The 23,631-nt window shown below is 35.1% G+C and overlaps 1 protein-coding gene across 2 annotated transcripts; it reads left to right on the forward strand.

Moving 5' to 3' along the window:
- The first annotated feature begins 1,707 nt into the window (after window positions 1-1,707).
- LOC108452893 (protein SABRE) lies at window positions 1,708-21,460 on the forward strand. 2 transcript variants are annotated; one of them, XM_017750679.2, is made up of 23 exons: window positions 1,708-2,331; window positions 2,770-2,881; window positions 4,143-4,403; window positions 4,925-5,127; window positions 5,348-5,570; window positions 6,182-6,352; window positions 6,451-6,552; window positions 8,156-8,407; window positions 9,118-11,223; window positions 11,411-13,265; window positions 13,461-13,564; window positions 13,761-14,117; window positions 14,429-14,547; window positions 15,395-15,641; window positions 16,537-16,761; window positions 17,837-17,976; window positions 18,391-18,463; window positions 18,646-18,747; window positions 18,837-19,010; window positions 19,139-19,477; window positions 19,573-19,740; window positions 20,054-20,426; window positions 20,617-21,460. In XM_017750679.2, exons 1-23 carry the CDS (start codon window positions 2,261-2,263, stop codon window positions 20,736-20,738), a joined length of 7,899 nt encoding a protein of 2,632 aa, XP_017606168.1. In that variant the 5' UTR covers window positions 1,708-2,260; the 3' UTR covers window positions 20,739-21,460. The 2 variants fall into 2 exon arrangements, with proteins under 2 accessions (XP_017606168.1, XP_052884999.1); XM_053029039.1 differs by having other exon boundaries at window positions 20,623-21,460.
- Window positions 21,461-23,631: the final 2,171 nt, after the last annotated feature.

Genomic DNA, 23,631 nt, shown 5'->3' on the forward strand with positions numbered 1-23,631 from the left:
ATAACAAGCAAGACACATTTAGGATTTTCTTTTTCCTCGAAAGGAGATTATTTACTAGCTAGGATGGAAGTTTTATAAAAGCATTATTATAAGTCTTATTTGTGCTTCACCATTGTCCTAATTAATAATTATTAAATAGATGAAAATTTGATTTAATGGAAAGGTTAAAATCTTGAACTTTAAAATCTTCCTTATATAAATGTATGGAATCTTCTTTAAATAGATAGATTTGTTACTTTATTCTTTAAGTTAATTATATTATGGATTAGTGATTTAGTTTGAATTCAACTAGTGTAGGGAAAAATATCTATACCTATATTATTTATATCAAGTTTGTGTCACTTTTATGAAACTAAAATATCATTGAACACGTATTCAATAGTATTAAAATACAAATTCATTATCACGTCACTCATATTTATTATTGAATAAATTTAAAAAAATACTTTTAACATAAAACATTTTCTTTCACCCACATTATAGGTATGGCAAGTTAACTTGATACTAAATTAATGCGAGACTACTTAGAAACTCTCTTTTAATAAAAATTTAATATTAATATAACGATGTTTTTATCATTTATTATTGGTATATAAAATGCTTAAATAAAACAATTAAACATACAATTCTAAGAATTGAACACGAGCCTAAAAAGATGCTTAATTATAGGCATTTTACAATTTCATCTATAATTTAATTATAAATGTAAATTTAATATTATCCTTTTCTGAGTAATTTTATTAAGGAAATATATTTTAAAAGTAAATAGTTACTAAAACATATTGTTTTTAAAATAGAAGTGATTGAACTCGTATTAAACGAACAAAATATTTTAGTACTAATCATGTATGGTCTAATATCAACTTCCAAAAGAACAATTTGATTTTAATTTTACAATAGAACTTTTTAAAGTTACTAAAGTGACTTTTATGAAACAAAATACTAAAATGAAATATAACTTGAGTTGAGAGAATATTAAAATTCTAGGCTTTAATTGATACAAGTGAAAGGTAAACTAAAATCCAAAATTTTAATATTGTGTAAAAATTGTCATTGATTTTATCCAAATTATCCTTTAAAAGAAAATTCCCTTGAACTTTCCATGGTATTCATACATAGAGAAAATAAAAGATCATGAAATAATTGCAATCGTAAACTACCTTGTTGGACTGGACCAATCAAATTCAGCCACGGCACCAGATCCACGTTAATTCATCCTCAACCATATAAAAAAAGGACTAATAACGTTTTGGGACTTGAACTTGACAAATTTTTCATAGTGGGTCTAATTTTTTTGTCCAATTTAGGTCTTGAACTTGATAAATATTCTTACATTGGGCTTGAAATTATTTTACCCAAGTTAGGCCTTGAATTTAGCAAATATCCCCACATTGAGGCTTGAAATTTTTTGGTCTAAGTTAGGCATTGAACTTAGCAAATATTATCACATTGAGGCTTCAACTTTTTTTTTATCTAAGTTAGTCCTTAAAAACCCTAAAGTTCAAGGCTGAATGTGGGAACAATTCCAAGTTCAGACTCTAATGTGGAAACAATAGCCAAGTTTAGGGCCTAAATTGGACCCAAAAAAATTCAGGCCTCAATGTGGAAAAAATTGCCAAATTAAGGACTGAACTTGAACAGCAAAAAGTTCAGATCCCAATATGAGAAAAATTATCAAGTTCAGGCCCTAAATAGTGATTTAGCCCAATAAAAAATGCTGAGTTGCCGACGCAAAAAAACGCACCGTTGCGGCGTTGACTCTCCTTAGTCCCCCACTCATCTCCCGAGGACAATTTCGGCATTGGCATCCCGTTCACGTTTATCAAGAAAACACCCCAGCACACCCATCTTCTTTTGCACCCTCACACCACTAGATCCTACCCTTCACTACTCACCAAATCAAATTAAAAAAGAAAATAGAAAACCGGAAACAAAGAACAGGAGCAGTCAGTTCATTTGATCATCGAGCAAATCATGGATCGGATCTTCTTTCACGTCGACACTCTCCTCTCCGATCTCTGATCCTCGAAGAGTCGCTCTCATTGCTTCAACTGAACTCTCAGATCGCTTTCTATCTTTTGGAAACTCAATTTCTTTAGGGTTTCGTGTCCTCTTTTTCTCCTTCTTATTCTACTTTGTAATGCTATTATGTTCGGACGCTGTTACATTTGCCGTTGCTTCGTATTCTTTTTCTGAATTGGATGATTTGATCGGATTTTCTACGGCTCCGTAGAATTACAATTTTGTCGCTAGAAAAAAAATGGCGGCTTCTCCTGTCAAGTTTCTCTTCGGATTCTTTATGATTTCCATCACATTGTGGATGGTTTTCATGTAAGTCCCCCTGCTTTTCACTTGTTGCGTTTTAAGTTGTTTATCTAATTGTCGGCACGCATGCTTTTATTAGTGTATTATCTGAATTTTGGAATGTTATTTCGATCAGCTTTTTGCTTATGCATTTGATTTTTTCTTCTTTTTAAATTGGCTTCCTTTTGTTAGCCTTTAGTGTTTCTTGATGTTATTTCTAGTTTCTAAGACGAAGCTGTCTCATACGTGGTTAGTTTGTTACAGACTTGTAATTGGCATTGTCAATGTATTTATCCTTCTCTTAAGCAGAATAATTCCAATGACATATTTATGTATCGGAACTGTTTTCATATTACCTTGCTTTTTTATTCCTCAATTTATTGCATCTTTTCTGTTCGAACTTTGGAGCTGATGATCCCCAAGGGATAGTTCAAGCTTCTGTCATATGTTTTATTCTCTTTGCAGATTTGCGTCAAGGTTGCTAGCTTGGATTCTAAGCAGGATAGTTGGAGCATCTGTTGGATTCCGTGTTGGTGGATGGAAATGTTTGAAGGATGTTGTTGTGAAGTTCAATAAGGTTTTTCCTGTACTTCAATTGGTTGTTTTCATATTCAATGTTCTGTTAAATTAGGGTCCATACATGTAATTTAGGTATTAAAGCCTCTGCTAGTCACTAATACGAGAGGAGTCATATTTTTGAACAACTTGACTTTCCTTCTGGTGTTTATCAAATTACTTGCGAGAAAGACAAGTAATTTCCTCCCTGGAAAGGAGAGAAAAGTGGATGCAAAGATAAAATATTTCTCATACTTGCTTGGTAGGATTGAATGACAAGGGGGGAAAAGTGAAAAGTTATTGCACTTACATGAGTTTTTCGTCAGTCCATAATCCAATGTTTTACCAAAACCATTCCATGTTCCTTTCAATCTAAGAGGGGGAAGGGAGATTAAGTACTTAGAATCCTGGCAATTCAGTTAAAATTGGATAGAAAAAACTGTTCATTCACAAATGCTTCCAGTAGATTACCTCTCCTATTTCTCAGAAGTGTCTTTACTTTTCTTGCCAGTTTTCTCTTGCACCTTTCTATCATTCCATTTCTTTTCCAATCAAGCACAAAGTAGATCTAGATTTGTTTAAGAGAATAATACGGAGTAATTTCACCTAAATAGTAGCATGGACCTTTATAAGTTGAAGTTTCCTCTCATTTTGTGTCTTTGGGTAAGTTCTTGGTATTTGTTTCTTATATGATGGGCCATACTAATTGGCAGATTACTGCAACTATAGGTTTTTTTCTTGCTGTCAACTTTAAGCATTACTTTGTCATGGATTTGGTTTGTGAGGTGACATTTTACCTCAGTAAAATCATTTTGTGTTTAGTTTGCGGAGAACCTTGCCATCCCAAGTCTTTTTATTTTGTTTTAAGTTGGGGTGAGTCGTGTTTCTTGGAACTAAATCTAAATGGATGTTCAGGAGGCACGTGCAAGAGATAAGTGTGCCATTAAGTTGAACTTCTTTGACTGGAATATTTATATATATAATATAGGGTTAAATAATGTGTAGGATGATATAGTTATGGCCTGGTATGTAGTTTTACTCTGATTACTGACCTTTCTACTCTTAAGTGGATTAGGAGGTTTGTTTTTGAAGCCAGTCCAACACATTAGAAATAGTTTAAAATCCCCTTTGAAAATCATGAAGGCTATCTGAACAATTTGAATTTATTTCAGTATGTATTAATTTTTTTATAATTTATTGCTTTTTTGTTCCAGTTCCTATTTTGGTACCTATGTGCCTGTTCATGGTGTTGAACATATTTTGTTTCTTGGGAAAATTTTCAGGGTGCTATTGAATCCATATTAGTGGGTGAAATCAAGCTTAGTTTACGCCAATCCCTGGTTAAACTTGGGGCTGGCATTATTTCTAAGGATCCAAAGCTGCAGGTGTTAATATGTGACTTGGAAGTTGTACTAAGGCCTTCAAGTAAAAGTTCACAGAAATCTAGACCCCGGAAACCTCGCAGTTCAGGCAGGGGGAAGTGGATGGTTGTAGCTAACATTGCAAGATATTTTTCAGTGTCTGTCACAGATTTGGTTATGAAGGTAACTGATCTTTGGCCTTTTTTTCTCCTCCCTTTTAAACAGTGATCTGACTTTTGCATAATTCATTTTCAGCACATAATTTTTAAGGTTTGGGGGACATGTCTTTGTCATGTGTGCTCTGGAGTAATGTTGAATGGGGAGCTAAGGGAGTGGTGGGGGATGATGTATATTGTTAATGCTTTTTGATTGCTACCTTTCTTCTGATTGTAAGTTACTGAATAGGAAATCCGGTAATAACTTTTTGTTGGTTCCTATGCTGCTGCATGATTCACACACCTGCACGGTTTGGAAGTCAATTCATCTTAGAGTATGATTCTGATTGACATATTTGTTACTTCATTTGATCTTGTTCATACACCTAATATCATATGTGCATTATCATCTAGTTAGGGTTCAACAATCTCTGAATGCCCTAGTTCACATAGATCCTAGACAAATGTATGCTTTTATTAATTATGTATTTTTCTGTTGCCCTTTTTCTTTTACGTTCTTACGCTCAATTGTATCTTGTAACTATGCAGACGCCCAGAGCAACTGCTGAAGTTAAGGAACTTAAAGTAGACATATCTAAGGATGGTGGCTCCAAACACAATCTGTTTGTTAAGCTACACATATTACCCATTTCTGTCTATGCTATTCAGATGCTCTCTGGCTTTATGGAAAAGCCTTCTGCTTCTTTTAGCTGTGAAGAGTTCTCTCTCTCTTGTGAATTTGGCCATGATAGGTATTTCTTTTCTTTCTGGAATTTTCTTTACAGTGGCCAAAACCATTGCAACCCATTATATTTGACATAAGTTTGTTGGTCTGTTAATGATGGTAAGTTTTACGCTCCTTGGGTTGCATTTTTGTCTCATACACATATTATCTGCTTAATCATATATATATTGTTTTGGCTTTTACTTTATGCGCTAAAATGCTCCTCTATTTGTATCATCTTCGTTCAGGGAAGCCGGTGTAGTTGTTCGAAATGTGGACATTAACTGTGGAGAGATTGTTGTGAACCTCAATGAGGAGCTACTCTCAAAGAATAAAAAATTGCCAGATGTTTTTACTCAAACCGATAAAGTTACAGGGCCGACTGCTGATTTTGTAACCACTAAAAAGCCTCAGAAAAAACAATCTGCAATTTTAGCATTGGCAAAGTATACTTCTATGTTTCCAGAAAAGGTTTGTGCTTTTACTCATTGATAGAGATAAGCTTGCTATGTGTTTTCCTGTCTTCTAAGGTTGGTTGCCCTTATCTGTTTAAGTTACTATTGAATTCAAAGATTAGAAGCATCCACTGGCAACTTCATTATTAGTGTGTAAAATATTATTTTTGGGCTTGGTCGTGATTGTTTTACATCCTTAGCTATCAAGAAAATTGTTATTTTTAATCTTCCACTGGATTGAGCAATTATAGATGTAATTCCAACCTGCTTGAAATGGCGCTTTTCATTTGTGCTGGCAAGCTTATGGACAGACTGCCAGCATCCTTAGGTAACAATGAAGCTAATGGAAGAAACTAAATAAGCAACAAATTCTGACAAAGAAGTGCATTATAGAGATTCTAAACCCTATAAAAGAGGATGAATGTTTATTTGATGAACCCATATTTTCTTGTGTTGATCAGTGAGAACTAATAATTGGATGTGTAGCTCAGAGACAATTCTGAAGTTATTAGAATGCATGATAATAGTTTGCTAAAATTTAAGAAGATAGGTGGTGGTCCAGTTATTTGCATGCATTGGTGGGAACTTTTATTTTATTTCATTCATTTGTTTTTTTTTTTGAGACAGATTTGCTTCAACTTGCCAAAACTAGACGTGAAATTTATGCATCTGCAACATGATATTGTTGTTGAGAATAACATCATGGGCATTCAATTGAAATGCATCAAATCAAGATCAACTGAGGATTTGGGGGAGAGTGCGCGTCTTGATGTTCAGTTGGATTTCAGTGAGATACATGTATAGCCATTACTATTTATGTTGCAGCTCTCTGTTTTATAATGTGAATCATAATCTTGCAACTTGGCCCATTATTAACTTTTGTTTTTCTGTTTCAGCTTCTTAGAGAAGCTGGCTCTTCCGTATTGCAGATAATGAAAGTGGATGTTGTCTCTTTTGTCTACATTCCGATACAGGCAAGTCCTGTGCAATCATGGCAGGTTGGTGTCTTTGTCAGGTTGTTACCCTTTACTTTTTCAGTGTGGTACAACAGGTAAAATATGTTTTAATAGCAAATCATCAAGTCAGTGTTGTCATGGGTGCAAGGTGTGTTCTGGGCACTAGAACCCTTATATCGCCTCAGGTGCAAGGCGCAAAAAAAGCTCTATATATTTATATATGAGTTTTTATAGGTCTATGTGTATATTTATAAAGCTTAAGGTATATGATAAACTCTGAAGTGCGGTATAGCTTATCTACAAAGCATGCGGTTCTTTTATTGGTCAATATGCATGATTTTCTTATGGTCAATGTTGTGTCAAATGCTCAAATATTGCGAAGTATAGAGTTTGATATTTTCCCTTTCTTACTTGTAAAGGTATATCAAATGAAAAAATTGAAAAATAAAAGAAATTAAATAGAAATTTAATTAGGCAGCTGTTTCTTTTTTATGCCTATTGCCTTACAGAAGAGTGTGCTTAGGCGCACCAGGCATGCACCTGATCAAATGGGCTTCGCCTGAAACGGTCTGAGATGTTTTTGTCGTATGCTAAGGTGCAAGGCACAGGCACTGGCAGGCGCACAGACATGCCTTGACAACACTGCATCAAGTTTTCATTTTATTCTGTATTACTTGGCTTCCTGCCTTTTACCAAGTGATCTCAGATGAGTATGAATTTAGAAACTATCATATTTATTGTCTATAAGAAATTCATGGATTTGTCCTGGGCCACCTGGCATCAGCATTTTATGTGGTCATATGTCTAGCATTGTAGACCGGTAGAAAATGAATAGTAGTTGATATAGTCTTGTTATGCTCTTTTTGGGTATTGGTGGTTGAATCATTTATATTAGGATGGCTAGGCCTTGTGTGGGTGATTTGGTGCATCTTCCAAAGTTTGTTTGGTTAACCTGAAGGTACTGAAGCCAAATAGAAAATGCACAATGTACCTAAACCTGACCCAATTAACCCAACTGTGGTCTTTAGTCTTTACAATTTTGAGCATCTCTCTCATGCTCGCCGAGAAAAGATAAATTTAAATTTGACCCAACTTGACCTGCCTTTAAAAGGTAATGACTTCATAAAAAAAAAAAAAAAAAAAAACCATATAATTACCCTGCCAGGAAATGTTTTTTTGGAAGTAAAAAAAACTTATCAATTCCTAAATAGGGACTAGTTTTGATCATTTGAGGCCCAATACAGGACAAGGGAGACGAATTTCCTGGATAGCTGAATGGTTCCCCCTATTGAACTGGTTGGACTAACTGGTTTATGGTTCTTTTAGTGATTCCTGGCGATTGGAAAAGAAAATTTGCTAGTAGAGCTACCTTTACTGATTCCAACTTCTCTAGTTTTCTTATTCTATTCATTCCCATTATCTGATACCTTGCCTGGCACACAGACTAACTCTTACCACCACCTTGTTTGGGAAAGAGGAGTTTTGTTTTTTTCAATCTACTTCTAATACCAATTTATCTCACTTTTGTTTGGTGTCTGTATATTTTCGAAAATAGGTGGATTTGGTAAATATATTGTTAGTGTCGTGGTTATAGTTTATCGGGTTGCTTTATTGGCTTATTCTTTTTAGCGCTGTTGCTTTTCAGCCAATCTCACCTATTAGAGCTGAAGTTGATGTTAAACTTGGAGGGACTCAATTTAACATTATAATGAGTAGATTGAAGCCATGGTTGAGGTTGCAGTTCTCCAAAAAGAAGGGAATGGTTCTTCAAGAGGAAAATTCTACTCTGGAGAAGCCACAATCAACTGGATCCAAAGCTATCATGTGGACATGTACTGTCTCAGCCCCTGAGATGACGATTGTGCTTTATAGTATAAGTGGTGTGCCACTGTATCATGTAAGCAACATTCTGTGTCTCATTTATATTGGGTATCTAGGAAATGATTGAGCCTTCATCTTGCTGCTCATGCTGTGCTAGCACATGACTCTATATCTGAAGGTGCATAATTCGCTTGTAATATTTTTCTTCCAATATAGTTGGTATTGTAGTCTTTAGTTCTTTCTTATGTTTTAATTTCAGCTCTTCACCAACAGAAAGTTTTTTGCCTGATGATCATGCCATTAGCACATTACTTCTAAAGCATTAGTCAAGTTCCTTTTTCTTCTGGGTGGTTGTGTTGTGGAGCCAATTTTTTGCTACCAGGTGGTGGGAACCATGGTGGCAGTCTATATAATGAACAATCTGTGTTCGCTTGAAATTAGGCCAACTAAAATCAGCATATTGCTAAAAGAAGAATCCCACTTAAACTGTTTATGAAACTCTTAATATGGACAGGTGGTTCTTTATGCTGGTTTTCAGACATAAGAAGTTCTTTATATATGTGGGTGTAGGACATTCTATGGTCACATCTATAATTTATTTGCTATTTTGAGTAGCATGATCTTCTGTTTGGACTATGTTCATTTGTTTCCTTGTTTTTTGTTGTTAATTTGTTTCCTTGTTTTTTGTTGTTATTCACTTAATATGCCTTTGTTGGTTTATGTTTTGACTTTTGGAACGAAGCAACCACTGAGACTCCAATTTTTGACTTTGATTTCTAAATGCAGGGATGCTCACAGTCATCACATCTGTTTGCTAACAACATTTCAAGTATAGGAACCACAGTACACATGGAACTTGGTGAGGTGAATTTGCATATGGCAGATGAATATCAAGAATGCTTGAATGAAAGCCTTTTCACTGTGGAATCCAATTCAGGTTCGTTACTGCATATAGCAAAGGTTAGTCTAGATTGGGGTAAAAAGGACATGGAATCATCTGAAGAAGATGGCCCTAGATGTAAATTAGCTCTTTCTGCTGATGTGACTGGAATGGGCATTTATTTAACCTTTAAGCGTGTTGAATCACTCATAGTAACAGCTTTGTCTTTTCAAGCACTCTTAAAAAATCTTTCTGCTGGTAAGAAAGCAACACAGAGCCGGACAGGACGTTCTTCAAAACCATCAGGGAAGGGCACTCGGCTTTTAAACTTTAATCTTGAACGTTGTTCAGTTAGTTTCTGTGGTGACACTTACTTGGAAAACTCTGTTGTTGAGGACCCCAAGCGTGTAAATTATGGGTCTCAGGGCGGTCGAGTTGTTATTAGTGTTTCAGCTGATGGTACACCACGTAATGCAAATATAATGTCCACAGTTTCTGATCAGAGCAAGAAATTGAGATACTCTGTTTTGCTTGACATCTTTCACTTCAGTTTGTGTGTGAACAAGGAGAAACAATCCACGCAGGTGGAACTTGAAAGGGCCAGATCTATTTATCAGGAACGTCTTGGAGAAGATAAACCAGAGACAAAAGTTTCGTTGTTTGACATGCAGAACGCAAAATTTGTACGACGCTCTGGTGGCCTTAAGGAGATAGCTGTTTGCTCTCTGTTCAGTGCTACTGATATCTCTGTCAGATGGGAGCCTGATGTGCATCTGTCTTTGTTTGAACTTGTTTTGCAACTGAAAGCACTAGTTCACAATCAGAAGCTCGAGGGACTTGGAAATGAACACATGGATAATATCTCTGGTATAAAAGATACTGAGCAGAAGAAAGAAGTCTCTGTGATTGAGGTGGGTAATCTTGATAAAACAAAGAAAAAAGAATCTATATTTGCTGTTGATGTAGAGATGCTGAGTATATCTGCTGAAGTTGGAGATGGAGTTGATGCACTTGTGCAGGTTCAGTCAATTTTCTCTGAGAATGCCCGTATAGGAGTACTTCTTGAAGGGCTGATGCTTAGTTTCAATGGGGCCCGGATACTCAGAAGCAGCCGAATGCAGATTTCTCGTATTCCCTCTACTTCCATCTCATCTGATGCAAAAGTATCAACGGCTGTTTTGTGGGATTGGGTGGTTCAAGCACTTGATGTTCATATTTGCATGCCTTTCAGGCTGGAGTTGCGTGCCATTGATGATGCTGTTGAGGAGATGTTGCGAGCTTTAAAGCTTATAACTAAAGCTAAAACTGAGCTAATTTTTTCCATGAGAAAGGAAAGCTCAAAACCTAAGAAGTCTAGTTCAACAAAATTTGGACGTGTAAAGTTCGGCATACGCAAGTTAACTGCTGATATTGAGGAAGAGCCAATCCAGGGTTGGCTTGATGAGCATTACCATTTAATGAAGAATGAGGCCTTTGAATTAGCTGTTCGGTTGAAATTTCTTGATGATTATGTCCTCGCCAACCCGTGTCCTAAAACAGCAGAAAGTAATGATTCTGCTTCTGAAAGAAGGATTCACCATAATGGAGCTGAAATTGATGTGCAAGATCCTTCAGCAATCCAAAAAATGCAAGAAGAGATCTATAAACAGTCTTTCCGATCCTATTACCTGGCATGTCAGAGGCTAAAACAATCAGAAGGCTCAGGTGCCTGCAGAGAAGGTTTTCAGGCTGGTTTTAAGCCAAGCACTGCAAGAACTTCTCTTCTTGCAGTTTCTGCTACAGAGTTAGATGTGACATTGACAAGGATTGATGGTGGAGATGACGGGATGATAGAGGTCCTAAAGCAGCTTGATCCGGTATGTCGTGAAAGCAATATACCCTTTTCACGTCTATATGGGAGTAATATTCTCTTAAATGCTGGCAGTCTTGTTGTTCAGTTAAGAGATTATACATTTCCTCTTTTTTCTGCAATTTCTGGTAGATGCGAAGGACGTGTTGTGCTAGCACAGCAGGTAAACTCATAAGCTTAATGCCTTCCCCCACAACCCAACCCAATTTTTTTTCTTTACTTGTCCCGTTAAATGCAAAGATAATCATATTTTGAATTTTATCTTTTATATGTCCTTTTTGGAGAAAAAAAAAGGAAGGTGGAACGTTGCCGATCTTACTCTGATTGAAATTATTTTCTTTGAAAATTAGGCAACATGTTTTCAGCCCCAAATTTCCCATGATGTCTTCATTGGGAGATGGAGAAAGGTCCGCATGCTTCGTTCGGCTAGTGGTACAACTCCACCGATGAAAACATACTCTGATTTGCCCATACATTTTAAAAAAGCAGAAGTGTCGTTTGGGGTGGGATATGAACCAGTTTTTGCTGACATAAGCTATGCTTTCACCGTTGCACTTCGTAGGGCCAATTTAAGTAAAAGGAGTCCTGGTCTTCCACAGGTTCCAAAAAAGGAGCGGAGCTTACCGTGGTGGGATGAAATGAGAAATTACATCCATGGAAATATCACCTTATTCTTTTCTGAAAGTAAATGGAACATTCTTGCGACTACTGATCCTTATGAAAAGCTTGACAAGCTTCAAATTGTTTCTGGTTCTATGGAGATCCAGCAATCAGATGGTCGTGTGTATGTTTCTGCTAAGGATTTTAAATTTTTCTTGAGTAGTTTGGAGAGTTTGGTAAATAGTCGAAGCTTAAAACTTCCCACCATTTCATCTGGTGCTTTCCTTGAAGCTCCAGTCTTCAGCCTTGAGGTTACAATGGATTGGGAATGTGAGTCTGGCAATCCCATGAATCATTATTTATATGCAGTTCCTATTGAAGGGAAGCCTAGGGAGAAAGTATTCGATCCTTTCAGATCTACTTCTCTTTCCCTCCGATGGAACTTTTCTCTTAAACCCCTTGTTGCCCCATTAGACAAACAATCCCCATCCGCCTCAGCCTCAGATTGCACTATTCTAGATGGAGCTGTAAATGGGGCACAGTGTAAGGCGGGGAATGTTTCGATTGCTTCACCAACATTCAATGTCGGTGCACATGATCTAGCTTGGATAATTAAGTTCTGGAATATGAACTATATTCCTCCTCATAAATTGCGTTCATTTTCTCGTTGGCCTCGTTTTGGAGTTCCAAGAGTTCCTAGATCAGGAAACTTGTCCTTAGATAGGGTGATGACAGAATTTATGCTCCGTTTAGATGCTACACCTACTTGCATAAAGCATATGACATTAGACGATGATGATCCAGCAAAAGGACTGACATTTAATATGACAAAGCTTAAATATGAAATCTGTTACAGTAGGGGTAAGCAAAAATATACTTTTGAGTGCAAGCGTGATCCTCTTGATCTTGTGTACCAGGGGCTTGACCTTCATGTGCCTAAGGTTTATTTAAACAAAGAAGACTGCACTAGTGTCACGAAAGTAGTTAAAATAATGAGGAAAACTTCTCAGTCTGCATCCATGGAACGAGTTCCTAGTGAAAAAAGTAAATATGTGAATGCTTGCACAGAGAAGCATCGTGATGAAGGATTTTTGTTGTCATCTGATTATTTTACTATCAGGAGGCAGGCCCCAAAGGCTGATCCTGCAAGGTTATTGGCATGGCAGGAGGCTGGAAGAAAAAATCTTGAAATGACATATGTCAGATCTGAATTTGAGAACGGGAGTGAGGGTGATGAGCATGCTCGGTCAGATCCTAGTGATGACGATGGTTACAATGTGGTTATAGCCGATAATTGTCAGCGAATTTTTGTTTACGGCCTAAAACTTTTGTGGACCATAGAAAATAGAGATGCTGTGTGGTCATTTGTTGGTGGAATATCAAAAGCATTTGAACCTCAAAAGCCTTCACCTTCTCGGCAGTATGCACAGAGGAAGTTAGTTGAGGAGAAACAGAAACTTGGTGAACCTGAAATGCCTCAAGAGGATGCTTCAAAGTCCCCTTCTACCAATCAAGGTGTTCCTTCTCAGCACATAGAGACATCAGGATCACATTCATTTCTATCACATGCGGTTGGATTGGAAAGTTCATCTACTGCTGCAGTTGGTATGTCTCAAGCTTAGTATGAGATTTTGAGATTTTGTTTTTTCACATTAAGTTTGAGATGCTTGCATTCCATTTAATGCTATTGTGGCTTTTGCAATTACAAATTCATTCATCAACCGCCATAAATGTTAGCTGCATCAAAGACATTGTTATAATTATCATCATGTTGCTAAATTACAGTATGTTTTACTGTAGCACTAGCAAAATATGAGGTCAATGATTCGGAAGAGGAAGGGACTCGGCGTTTTATGGTGAATGTTATTGAACCTCAATTCAATCTTCACTCTGAAGAAGCCAATGTAAGTTGTGACATTTTTGCATCTTATATGCTTGTTCATTCTTTTTGCAAACATTCAGAAGATTTCTTTTACTTATGAATCATTGCCTGAGTTCACCATGCATGATCTTATTTTTGCATCTCGTAGTGATTTGTTGGGGGTTGTCATCTTATGTTAGTCATGTTTTCAGTAAAGTTACTCCTTTCATGCCTATCAGGGGAGATTTCTTCTTGCTGCTGTTTGTGGTCGTGTTTTAGCTCGATCATTTCATTCAGTTCTTCATGTTGGCTCTGAGCTGATTGAGCAAGCACTTGGTACTGGAAATGTTCATATTCCCGAAGGTGGGCATGACATGACATTGAAGCGCATGGAGTTTTCTGTGATGCTGGAGCATGTACAGGCTCATGTTGCACCAACTGATGTGGATCCTGGGGCTGGACTACAGTGGCTTCCAAAAATTCGTAAAAGTTCCCCAAAGGACAAACGTACTGGCGCTCTACTTGAAAGAGTGTTTATGCCTTGTGATATGTACTTCCGGTACACAAGACATAAAGGTGGAACCCCAGACTTGAAGGTATGTAATATTCTTGAGGTATTTGTTTCTGTAAGGATTTCTATGTCCATCTCCAAGTATTTGAACATAAGTAAAAAGAGATGTAATTTAATTGTGAAGCATTTAAACTAAACATTTCATGAAGAAAGGAAAATGTTGATTTTTAAAACAATACCAAAGATAATGAGGAGAAATAACGGGAGAGTACTGTTTATTTGATGCACATCATAGAAGTTGCTGTCTTTTATAGTTAATCACTTTACTGGTTGGCAGTTTATTGAATTGTAGACTTCCATTAATTTTCCATGTCTTTCTTTTTAATTCTGTTGCAGGTGAAGCCATTAAAGGAACTGACCTTTAACTCTGACAACATAACAGCTAGCATGACATCTCGCCAGTTTCAGGTTATGCTGGATGTATTAACCAATCTTCTCTTTGCTCGACTTCCCAAGTGAGTACATTCCACAGTATTTTCCTTCTGTTTCTTTGATTTTTTTTTCAGAATAATGTATTTTTTTAATGAAATTAATTGTAGGAGTTTCCACATGTTCATCTGCTTTGGCCTGTTGAATCTATTTGTTGGCAGATACTAGTCTTTAAAAATTATATTTGTTTCTCCATTTTTATCTTTTGAAACAAGTAGTTTGATAAATGGGCATTATTATAATAGTGTTTCTGGATAGATAGCATTTTCTTTTCATTTGCAAATGTGGGGCCTACCTGTGTGCAAACGCCCTTGATGGATCCAAATCCAACAGTTGCATTTGGCTTGATAAGATCAATTTGACCATGGGTTGCCATCTTTTGCTTAAAAAGCATGTGTAAAGCAATTTTGCCTTGTTTAGACGAGCTACTCTACTTCCTTTCTTCTGGTGTTTGTTTTCATGTGCTTAGATGATAGTGAAATTTTCGTTTTTTTTTCCATCTGCAGTTGGGTTTTATTAACCTTGATGATAGTGAAATTTTCTTTTTATTTTCCATCTGCAGTTGGGTTTTATTAACCTTACTGGGCCTCTTTTTCAAACCATATTAAAAGCTATAATTGTACTTATTGTTTTATTATTATTTATTAATATGTCACTCAAAGCTGCTTTACACCTATTACCTAACAGTCTTATATTGATCTTTTTTAAATGTAACCTATTCTTCAACATTCACCATATATTGTATGGAAGCAATGATCACTTAGTTTATTAATGAAATCAGTTGTGTGATCTTTGCACTGCACCAAAGACTTTTTTGGTATTTAATACTGGTATATTCTTCTAAATTTAATGCAAGTAACATGTTTAATTCAGGCCTCGAAAAAGCAGTCTCTCTTGTCCTGGTGAAGATGATGAAGATGTAGGAGAGGAGGCAGATGAAGTGGTTCCTGATGGTGTTGAAGAGGTGGAACTTGCCAAAATTACCCTTGAACAGAAAGAGCGGGAGCAGAAATTGCTACTGAATGACATTAAGAAGCTGTCTCTTCATTGTGATACTTCAGGAGACCATCTGGAAAAGGAAGGTGATTGTTGGATGGTAAATGGCGAGAGATCAATATTGGTAAGAAAGAGAACCTTGTCAACAATCTCTAAATATCAAGTTTCCATGGTTGTGGAGTTACTCTCATGTTGAATTTTTAAAAGATTAATGTTGTTAGTGGGCCTAAATTATAAGCAAATTCATATAAGAAAAGTGGAGAGCTGCAATTTTCTGTGCTTTACTTTATCAACAACATATTAATATGCAATGTGAAAAAAACTGGATTTGGAACTTATGGATCCCATAAATTTCTTTCTGCAGTAAATGCAGTGATTATTGGAAATTATTATCAGTAATACGCGGTTCAAAGAAGATGCACACTATCTTTCTGGTTTAAGACTGAATTTTAAGTTTCCTCTAACATCCCTTTCTTGCCAAATCCAATTTGTATGAAGTTCTCTCAGCTTGTTTATACCTATCACTCAAAGCATGTGTATCTGAAACTATAATGGTACGAACTGAGGATAATTTACTAGAAAGTGAAATTCAATGTGGGCAATCTATTGTCCTTTGGTGGGCTATTTTTTTGTCAGTATAACTTCACGAATGTAGGAAGATACTCCACCTACCCTTACTGTATCATCAAAACTAGAAAAGACCGATTTACATTTACTTAATTCTGTGATCTGGCATTTATTTCAAAAATGCTTTTTGGACATTAAAGAGTGCACTCTGATAAGGCATTTTACAGTAAATGCTGCAGGCTCTCTGTTTATGACTAAATCTCTTCTTATCTGCTCCTTTTGTTACATCTTTTATTCATGGTTTCATATTACTGTCTGGGCATAGATTTTGTTTTTGTGTACTTGTCTTCTAAGATTCCATATGCCTATTTGTCTTCTAAGATACCATGTGGATTAGTTGTTATTCACTTGCGCGCAACAAATTTTAAGCAGCATGAACTTTATATGTATAGGTGCAAGGACTGAAGAGAGAACTTATTAATGCAAAAAAATCGAGGAAAGCTGCATCTCTATCCTTACGGGTTGCTTTGCAGAAAGCAGCTCAGCTACGGCTAATGGAGAAAGAAAACAACAAAAGTCCATCCTATGCAATGCGAATTTCTTTGCAAATTAACAAAGTTGTATGGAGTATGCTTGTGGATGGTAAATCATTTGCTGAGGCAGAGATAAATGACATGGTGAGTTCCTGAAGATTTGATATGCTAGTGAAGTATCAATTGATATCTGCTTTTATCTGTTGATGGAGGCCATATTCCCAAATACATTTGTTGCCCTGAACTGACAGTAATCAGGATTATTCAAGCCATGTGCTTAGGCACAAAGCAAACTCCCGCACTCCCAAATGTAATCTAGAGTAAATAAAGAGCTCATTGCACCTCCTCCAGGTGCGGTGTCTTTACATAAGAAATGAAGAAATATTAGTTTTAACAAGGCATCAGGATAGAAAGCTGTAATCATAAAAATATGAAATATTAAATTCAAGAAATATATGATCAATTCATTTTGTTATAAAATTTTTCATTGGAAAGATATGCAGACCTCTTTGTATATATCATCTGCAAGAAAAGTTTTTAGAAACTCATTTACAATAGTGAATCAAATCAAGAAAGCCTAAAACAAGCCAAAATAAATTTGTTTTATTTGAAATGTATACTTTCATTTTTATGCCTAGATGGAGATCTTGGAAGGCAAAAGGCATTGCTTAGAAATTCTGCCTCCTCTTTTTGAATTTTTGTGAGCTGTAATTTTATTTGATGGTGAGATAATACATGTATCGTTTATAGGAATAAGAAAAGGGTGAAATACTATAATTTTGTTGAAGATAGATGTGAAGGGAACTTAGAGCTTTTGATTTTGATGAGGACTCTTGATTAGGTCAGATAGTGCCTGTATTTAGAATTTCATTAGAAATTGATTGGAATCAACTTCTTAACTTGTATAACCAAAGTTATATATTTGACATATTAAATATAAAGTTGTTGATTGATTTCTCATTTTAGAAATGCCTTGAATGCCTTGCTTGTCATAGGCATCTGCCTTTTCTGCAGCTTGCACTTTTGAGTGCTAGGAGTCAATATTGGTTTTTCTGTCCATTGCTTTTATTATCATTTTCAGATTTTTTCTTGTTATTTATTTGTTGAATCATGGTTTAATTGAGGTTTAAACTTTTAATTTCCATATGGGTTTGCACTTAAATATTGTTTACTTTTGAGGCTGGTATCTTACAGTTTATTTTTTCTCCTGTTCATGCAGATTTATGATTTTGAACGCGATTACAAAGATGTTGGTGTTGCTCAGTTTACAACAAAGTATTTTGTTGTGAGAAACTGCCTGCTCAATGACAAACCTGATATGCTTTTATCAGCATGGAATCCTCCTCCAGAAAGGGGAAAGTACAAACTATTTGCTTGACTCTGTTGCTTTAGTTGTTTTATCTAATTATAGTTTTAGTTGCAACATGCCTCATTTCAACCTCCTTAAACCTAATTTGGTGGTTCTCTGCCAACGGAACCTAGTCACATATTCACTTCTATCTTATGGTTGATTGGTTTTGCCACCAATCTGTACTTTACCTTTCTGCTATCAGAAACTTGACTTTTTTTGTGAACATGGTTTCTTTATAAATAAATTTTATTTACTTCACCAATATTTCCTTGTGGTTTTTCATGTGGTTGTGTAATAGGGATTATGTCCTCCGATATATTTTCATTTGGACATTTCAGTGTGAAGAGTTTGGACTACATAGCTCAGCTTATGTTGTAATAATTCTCCACAAAATCTTGATATATCAACTTTCTGTGTTGCAGAAAAGTCATGCTTCGTGTGGATGCAAAGCAGGGTGCTCCGAAAGATGGAAACTCCTCTCTGGATCTTTTTCAGGTAAAGTTCAATTTTCTTATTTTCTTTTTGTCAGCCCTTGATTCCTTGAGCATATATTTCAAATGAGTTTGATTGTTTAATGATTGAGAATCTAGGGTGCGTATTTTTATATTAGATATTAGAAGCATTTGTGACTACTATTATTTATAAAAATTACGATGAGGTATTTCTTTACCCTGTAGGTAGAGATATACCCCCTTAAGATTCATTTGACAGAGACAATGTACAGAATGATGTGGGGGTATTTCTTCCCAGAAGAAGAACAAGATTCGCAAAGACGGCAGGTTAGTTTTGGGCTTCAGATCATCAAGTCCATAAGCATATTTCTGGTACAATTAGCGAATGTCCTCATGCTTGAATTTTGGAGATGCAGGAAGTTTGGAAGGGCTCCACAACATCTGTTGCAAGACGTCTAAAGAAGGGTGCCTTAAACCATGATGCTTCTGCGTCAGGCATCCACTCAACAAAGGAATCTGAGGTACCATCCAAGCCAAGTGTGTCTTGTACATCCATTACCACTCAGTCTGCTCCTGCTGGCTCTGCCCAAGTGAGGATCGTTTCCCTACCTTGTAGTATTTTGTCAACTTAGTGATTTATTTAAGTCATATTCTTATATTAAGCTTTGGATCATTATATTTCTCTGTTTTAATTTTCATTTTTGAACCCTGCATGCAGGCATCTAAGATACAAGACCCAAAATCACATGTTTCTGGTTCTGGCCCTGAGTTGAGGAGAACATCTTCTTTTGACAGAACATGGGAAGAGACTGTTGCAGAATCAGTGGCTGATGAACTTGTCCTACAGGCTCATTCTTCCAGCGTTTCTTCCACTAAAAGTGGGCCACTTGTTTCCACTGAGCAACAAGATGAATCCTCTAAAAATAAAATGAAAGACACAAAATCTGTTAAGTCTGGTCGATCATCTCAGGAAGAGAAGAAGGTTGGAAAATCCAATGAAGAGAAAAAATCTAGGCCTCGGAAAATGATGGAATTTCACAATATCAAGATAAGTCAGGTTGGTTTAGTTTTGGTTAATTTTAATTTGGTCATCTCTTGTTCTGTATTTCCGTTCTTTGGTTTTTATTCCTGTATATTTCTGTTGTGCATTAGGTTGAACTGCTAGTTACATATGAAGGGTCCAGATTTGTTGTAAATGATCTCAAGTTGCTGATGGATACATTTCACCGTGTGGAGTTCACTGGGACTTGGAGAAGACTGTTCTCTCGAGTTAAGAAGCATATTATATGGGGAGTCCTAAAGTCTGTAACAGGAATGCAGGTAAGGAATATGGATGTGAACCTACCTGCAAATCTCCCTAATCATAAATTTCTCTTACTTTTACGGTAACTGGTCTCCATGTTCCCCCTCCTATTCCCTGGCTTATGACTTGGAAATTGTAATGCTTCATCTCACAATTAAAAGTATCATAATAATTGCAATAACATGGGATGGCAAACATTGTTAGTATCTAGAGTTTATAGTTCTTAACTGCATTTGCAAGTATGGTGAAGCTTAATTTGTTTGTTAAACCACTAGGCTGGCTGAATGCACATCTGCTGACTTCCCTATTAATTATTTGGTTTTTGGTAAGGGTAAAAAATTCAAAGACAAGGCACATACTCAACAGCCAAGTGGAACTGGTGTTCCTGATAGTGACCTCAATCTCAGTGACAATGACCAGGTTGAGAAACCTGGCCCGTACCCGATAACTTTTCTTAAGCGTCCAAGTGATGGAGCAGGTGATGGATTTGTTACTTCCATTAGGGGCCTCTTCAACACTCAACGGCGTAAAGCCAAACAATTCGTGCTACGAACTATGAGAGGTGAAGCGGAGAATGATTTCCATGGAGAGTGGAGTGAGAGTGAAGCTGAATTCTCTCCATTCGCTAGGCAGTTGACCATAACCAAAGCTAAGAGACTTATTAGGCGGCACACAAAGAAGTTCCGTTCAAGGGGACAAAAAGGTATGTACGAGTTTATCTCCCTTTTAACTTCACCTTTCTTTTTGTTTTTTTATGGAAAAAAAAAAGAAGAAAAAAAGTGGCATTTCCTCATTTTATAGTATTGTTCAAACACTTGAGTAATTTTGGAGGTTTTCCTTATCAGGCATTGAGGGATATAGTTTTAGACCAACTTGACTTTGTTCTGGTTCAGGTTCAGGTTCATCTTCTCAACAGAGAGAATCACTTCCATCATCACCGATGGAGTTGGAGATCACTTCATTTGAAACAGACTCTTCTAGTGGATCCTCACCATATGAGGATTTTCATGAATAGACTCGTCTCTCATCAAATGACAGTATTATTCTTAGGCCTTGAATGGAGCAAACAGTATGCAGTCCGCAAATATGTGCCCAATTACTTCAGAGCGTTGATGACAAGCAACCGCATTTTTTTGCTAAAATGTAACAGTGCTTGAAGACAGACTCGTTTCTGATCTTCAAAAAAAAAAAAGATGGTTGAAGAACACCGAGCTCGAGAAATATGAAGGTATGCCTGCTTGGTTATTGACTGTGCAGGTACTGGTTGATGATGTACCCTTGTAGTCTATGGTGATTGATCTTTGAAAGCTGGGTTAGATCATGTTTGTTGTTTTACGACCATCTGCTTCATTTGACCAAGTGATTGAAGCAGGTTCAAATCCATAAATTTTGTAGGTTGGGTAGAAAATATTAACAGATTATACGAGCTACCAAGTACTATAATTTTGTACATACATTTAAATAATATATATTGGAATAGAAATAAATGTGAAAGTTACTATCCTTGTGATGCCATTTGAACATTAAAAATAATCTTAGGCATTGGATCGGATCCTATCTATTCTGCAGTTCACTTTGTTCAAGTAATCATAGGCATTGCTTCTTTTGTGGTGGCAAACATGGTTGTATCTGAATCACTTTTTTTTTTGGTTCATTCTGGATTTGGCTTAATGCATCAATTTGTAACGTTCTTGTGGGTAGGATAATTGGATTAGATATGGTTAATATGAATAAAAATGTACTATGTTTTATTTATTTATTTTAATTAGTTTGTTTTATCTCGTGCAACAGTTGATTGTATGTATTAATTAATGTATATTAAATTTATTTATATATATTTTAAAAATTAATACTTTTGACAAATAATATTAAATAATGTATTTTAAATACTATATAAAATATTGTAAAATATGCACTATTTAAATAATATTTTTAGTACAGTAAAAATACTATATCACCTTGCTTCAGAATTTAATATTTCCAAAAAACAAGAAATTCTTGTTTTATTATATATATAATATGATATTTATGAGGTTCAATATCTATTCTACTTATTAAAATTGGATTCTCAATTATGAATTCATATTATTTTTGTATTATAAAATTAATTACTTATTTGTCTAACATTAAGGTAGTAGTATTTAAAATTTCATTATTTCATTTATTATATCTTATTCTTTTATTTTAGAAAACTCTTTTAATATGGTATTTCTTATTCAAAGGTAATTTTAAAAGATATATAGTATATTCTATAAATATTCTAGGATTATTTTTATAATTTTATTTGAATATATTTGCATATTATTTTTGAAAATTAGGTCATACATTATTCTTAATTTTAAGTTATAAAGAAATATTAATATAGCAATTATAATAGAATAGTTTTTAAAAAACTGAGTAAAACTTAATTGCATTTTGGATATTAATTAAGTTTAATATAATTTCCTTGTCCTTAGGTAAAGAATAATGAAAAATGGAAACTTTATATTAAGGTAGATTTTAATGTAATTTTCTGGTGCCAAATGGCAACCATTAAATTATGACAACAAATACAAGTTACCAATTTTGTGTCTTTATAGTAATATATATATGTGATAGATTAAATTATGGATTACTCAGTTTGATTTAACAAATAAAAAGAAAACTGCAAAACCAAATAAATCCATTTAAATTACTAAGCAAAACAATTGTTTGATGAAAATAGTCAATACTAACTCGAATAAAATAAATAACATTGATTTTGTCCATTAATAAACCAATCAAAATGTGTGATCTTTATTATACTTTTTTACCGTCTTAATCGGCTTATAGTGGAGTAACATTTTCAGCTCAGGCTCTAATATCTCCATTATCATATATGCTCCTGTTTTTTTTTATACAGGAGCATCTATACCAACAATCAATTGTCGTTAGTATGATTCCTTCAGATATTGTAGACAAATTAAAAGTTTCAACTTTGCATATGCTTTGTTTCTTATTTAGAATGTAGCATACTTACAAATAATATCAGTATTTATTTCTTAAGCTAGTAACTTAGGTCTTAAATGCTCTCATCACTGTCTCTAAAAGTATTCATTCTTGTCGTATTTATACAACTCCTCTATTAGTGGCCTAGCGTCTTGAGCTCATTTCTATTAATTTCTTTTTATTTTTCTGGGTGGATGTGAATCATGATTTAATCTATTCTCGATAAATAAAGTCATTGTCAAAATTTAAAATCAAATTCAATTTTTAAGGTATAAACCGTGTCATGCAAATATAATATCAAAATTATTTTACATAAATATTTATAAATTTTTAAAATTTTGTCACTCTCAAGTGTACTTTCATAAATTTAAATTTACATTAAAATAAATACAATATGCAAAATGAATAATTGATATCTTCAAAAGTATACAGAAATTGACTAATGTAAATAATTATTGAAGTGTTTAAATGTAAAATCTCTCATATGAATGTCAATCCAGCTATTCAAAATCCCAAAATAATATTTGAAACATTTCTTCATGAAAAACATATGGAGAATAAACACTTTTTGAAATGAATATATATATATTATCATAAGTTTTTCTGAATTTGGAAATAAATAGAGAATTAGAAATGCGAGACCAAGGAGACACTGCATTGATGAGGCCAAAATTTTATATGAACCGGTGTTAGGGCATTCATTCAACACATGTATATTACATAAATTCTACAAAAACAAATTATAATTTTTATAAAATAATTTTGGGATAATACAATATTTGCCCCCTGTACTTTGATAAACTGTTCAGTGTGGTACCTAAAGTTTCTATCTATCCAATGCTTCCTTCCTACTTTGCTTCTGTCTTCCAAAAAGGCCCCTGATTCTGAGGCCGTTAAAATGCGACGTGGCAATACACGTGGACCTATTAATTATAGACACG

Source organism: Gossypium arboreum, chromosome 5, assembly GCF_025698485.1.
Source record: "Gossypium arboreum isolate Shixiya-1 chromosome 5, ASM2569848v2, whole genome shotgun sequence".
Taxonomy (NCBI): Eukaryota; Viridiplantae; Streptophyta; class Magnoliopsida; order Malvales; family Malvaceae; genus Gossypium; species Gossypium arboreum.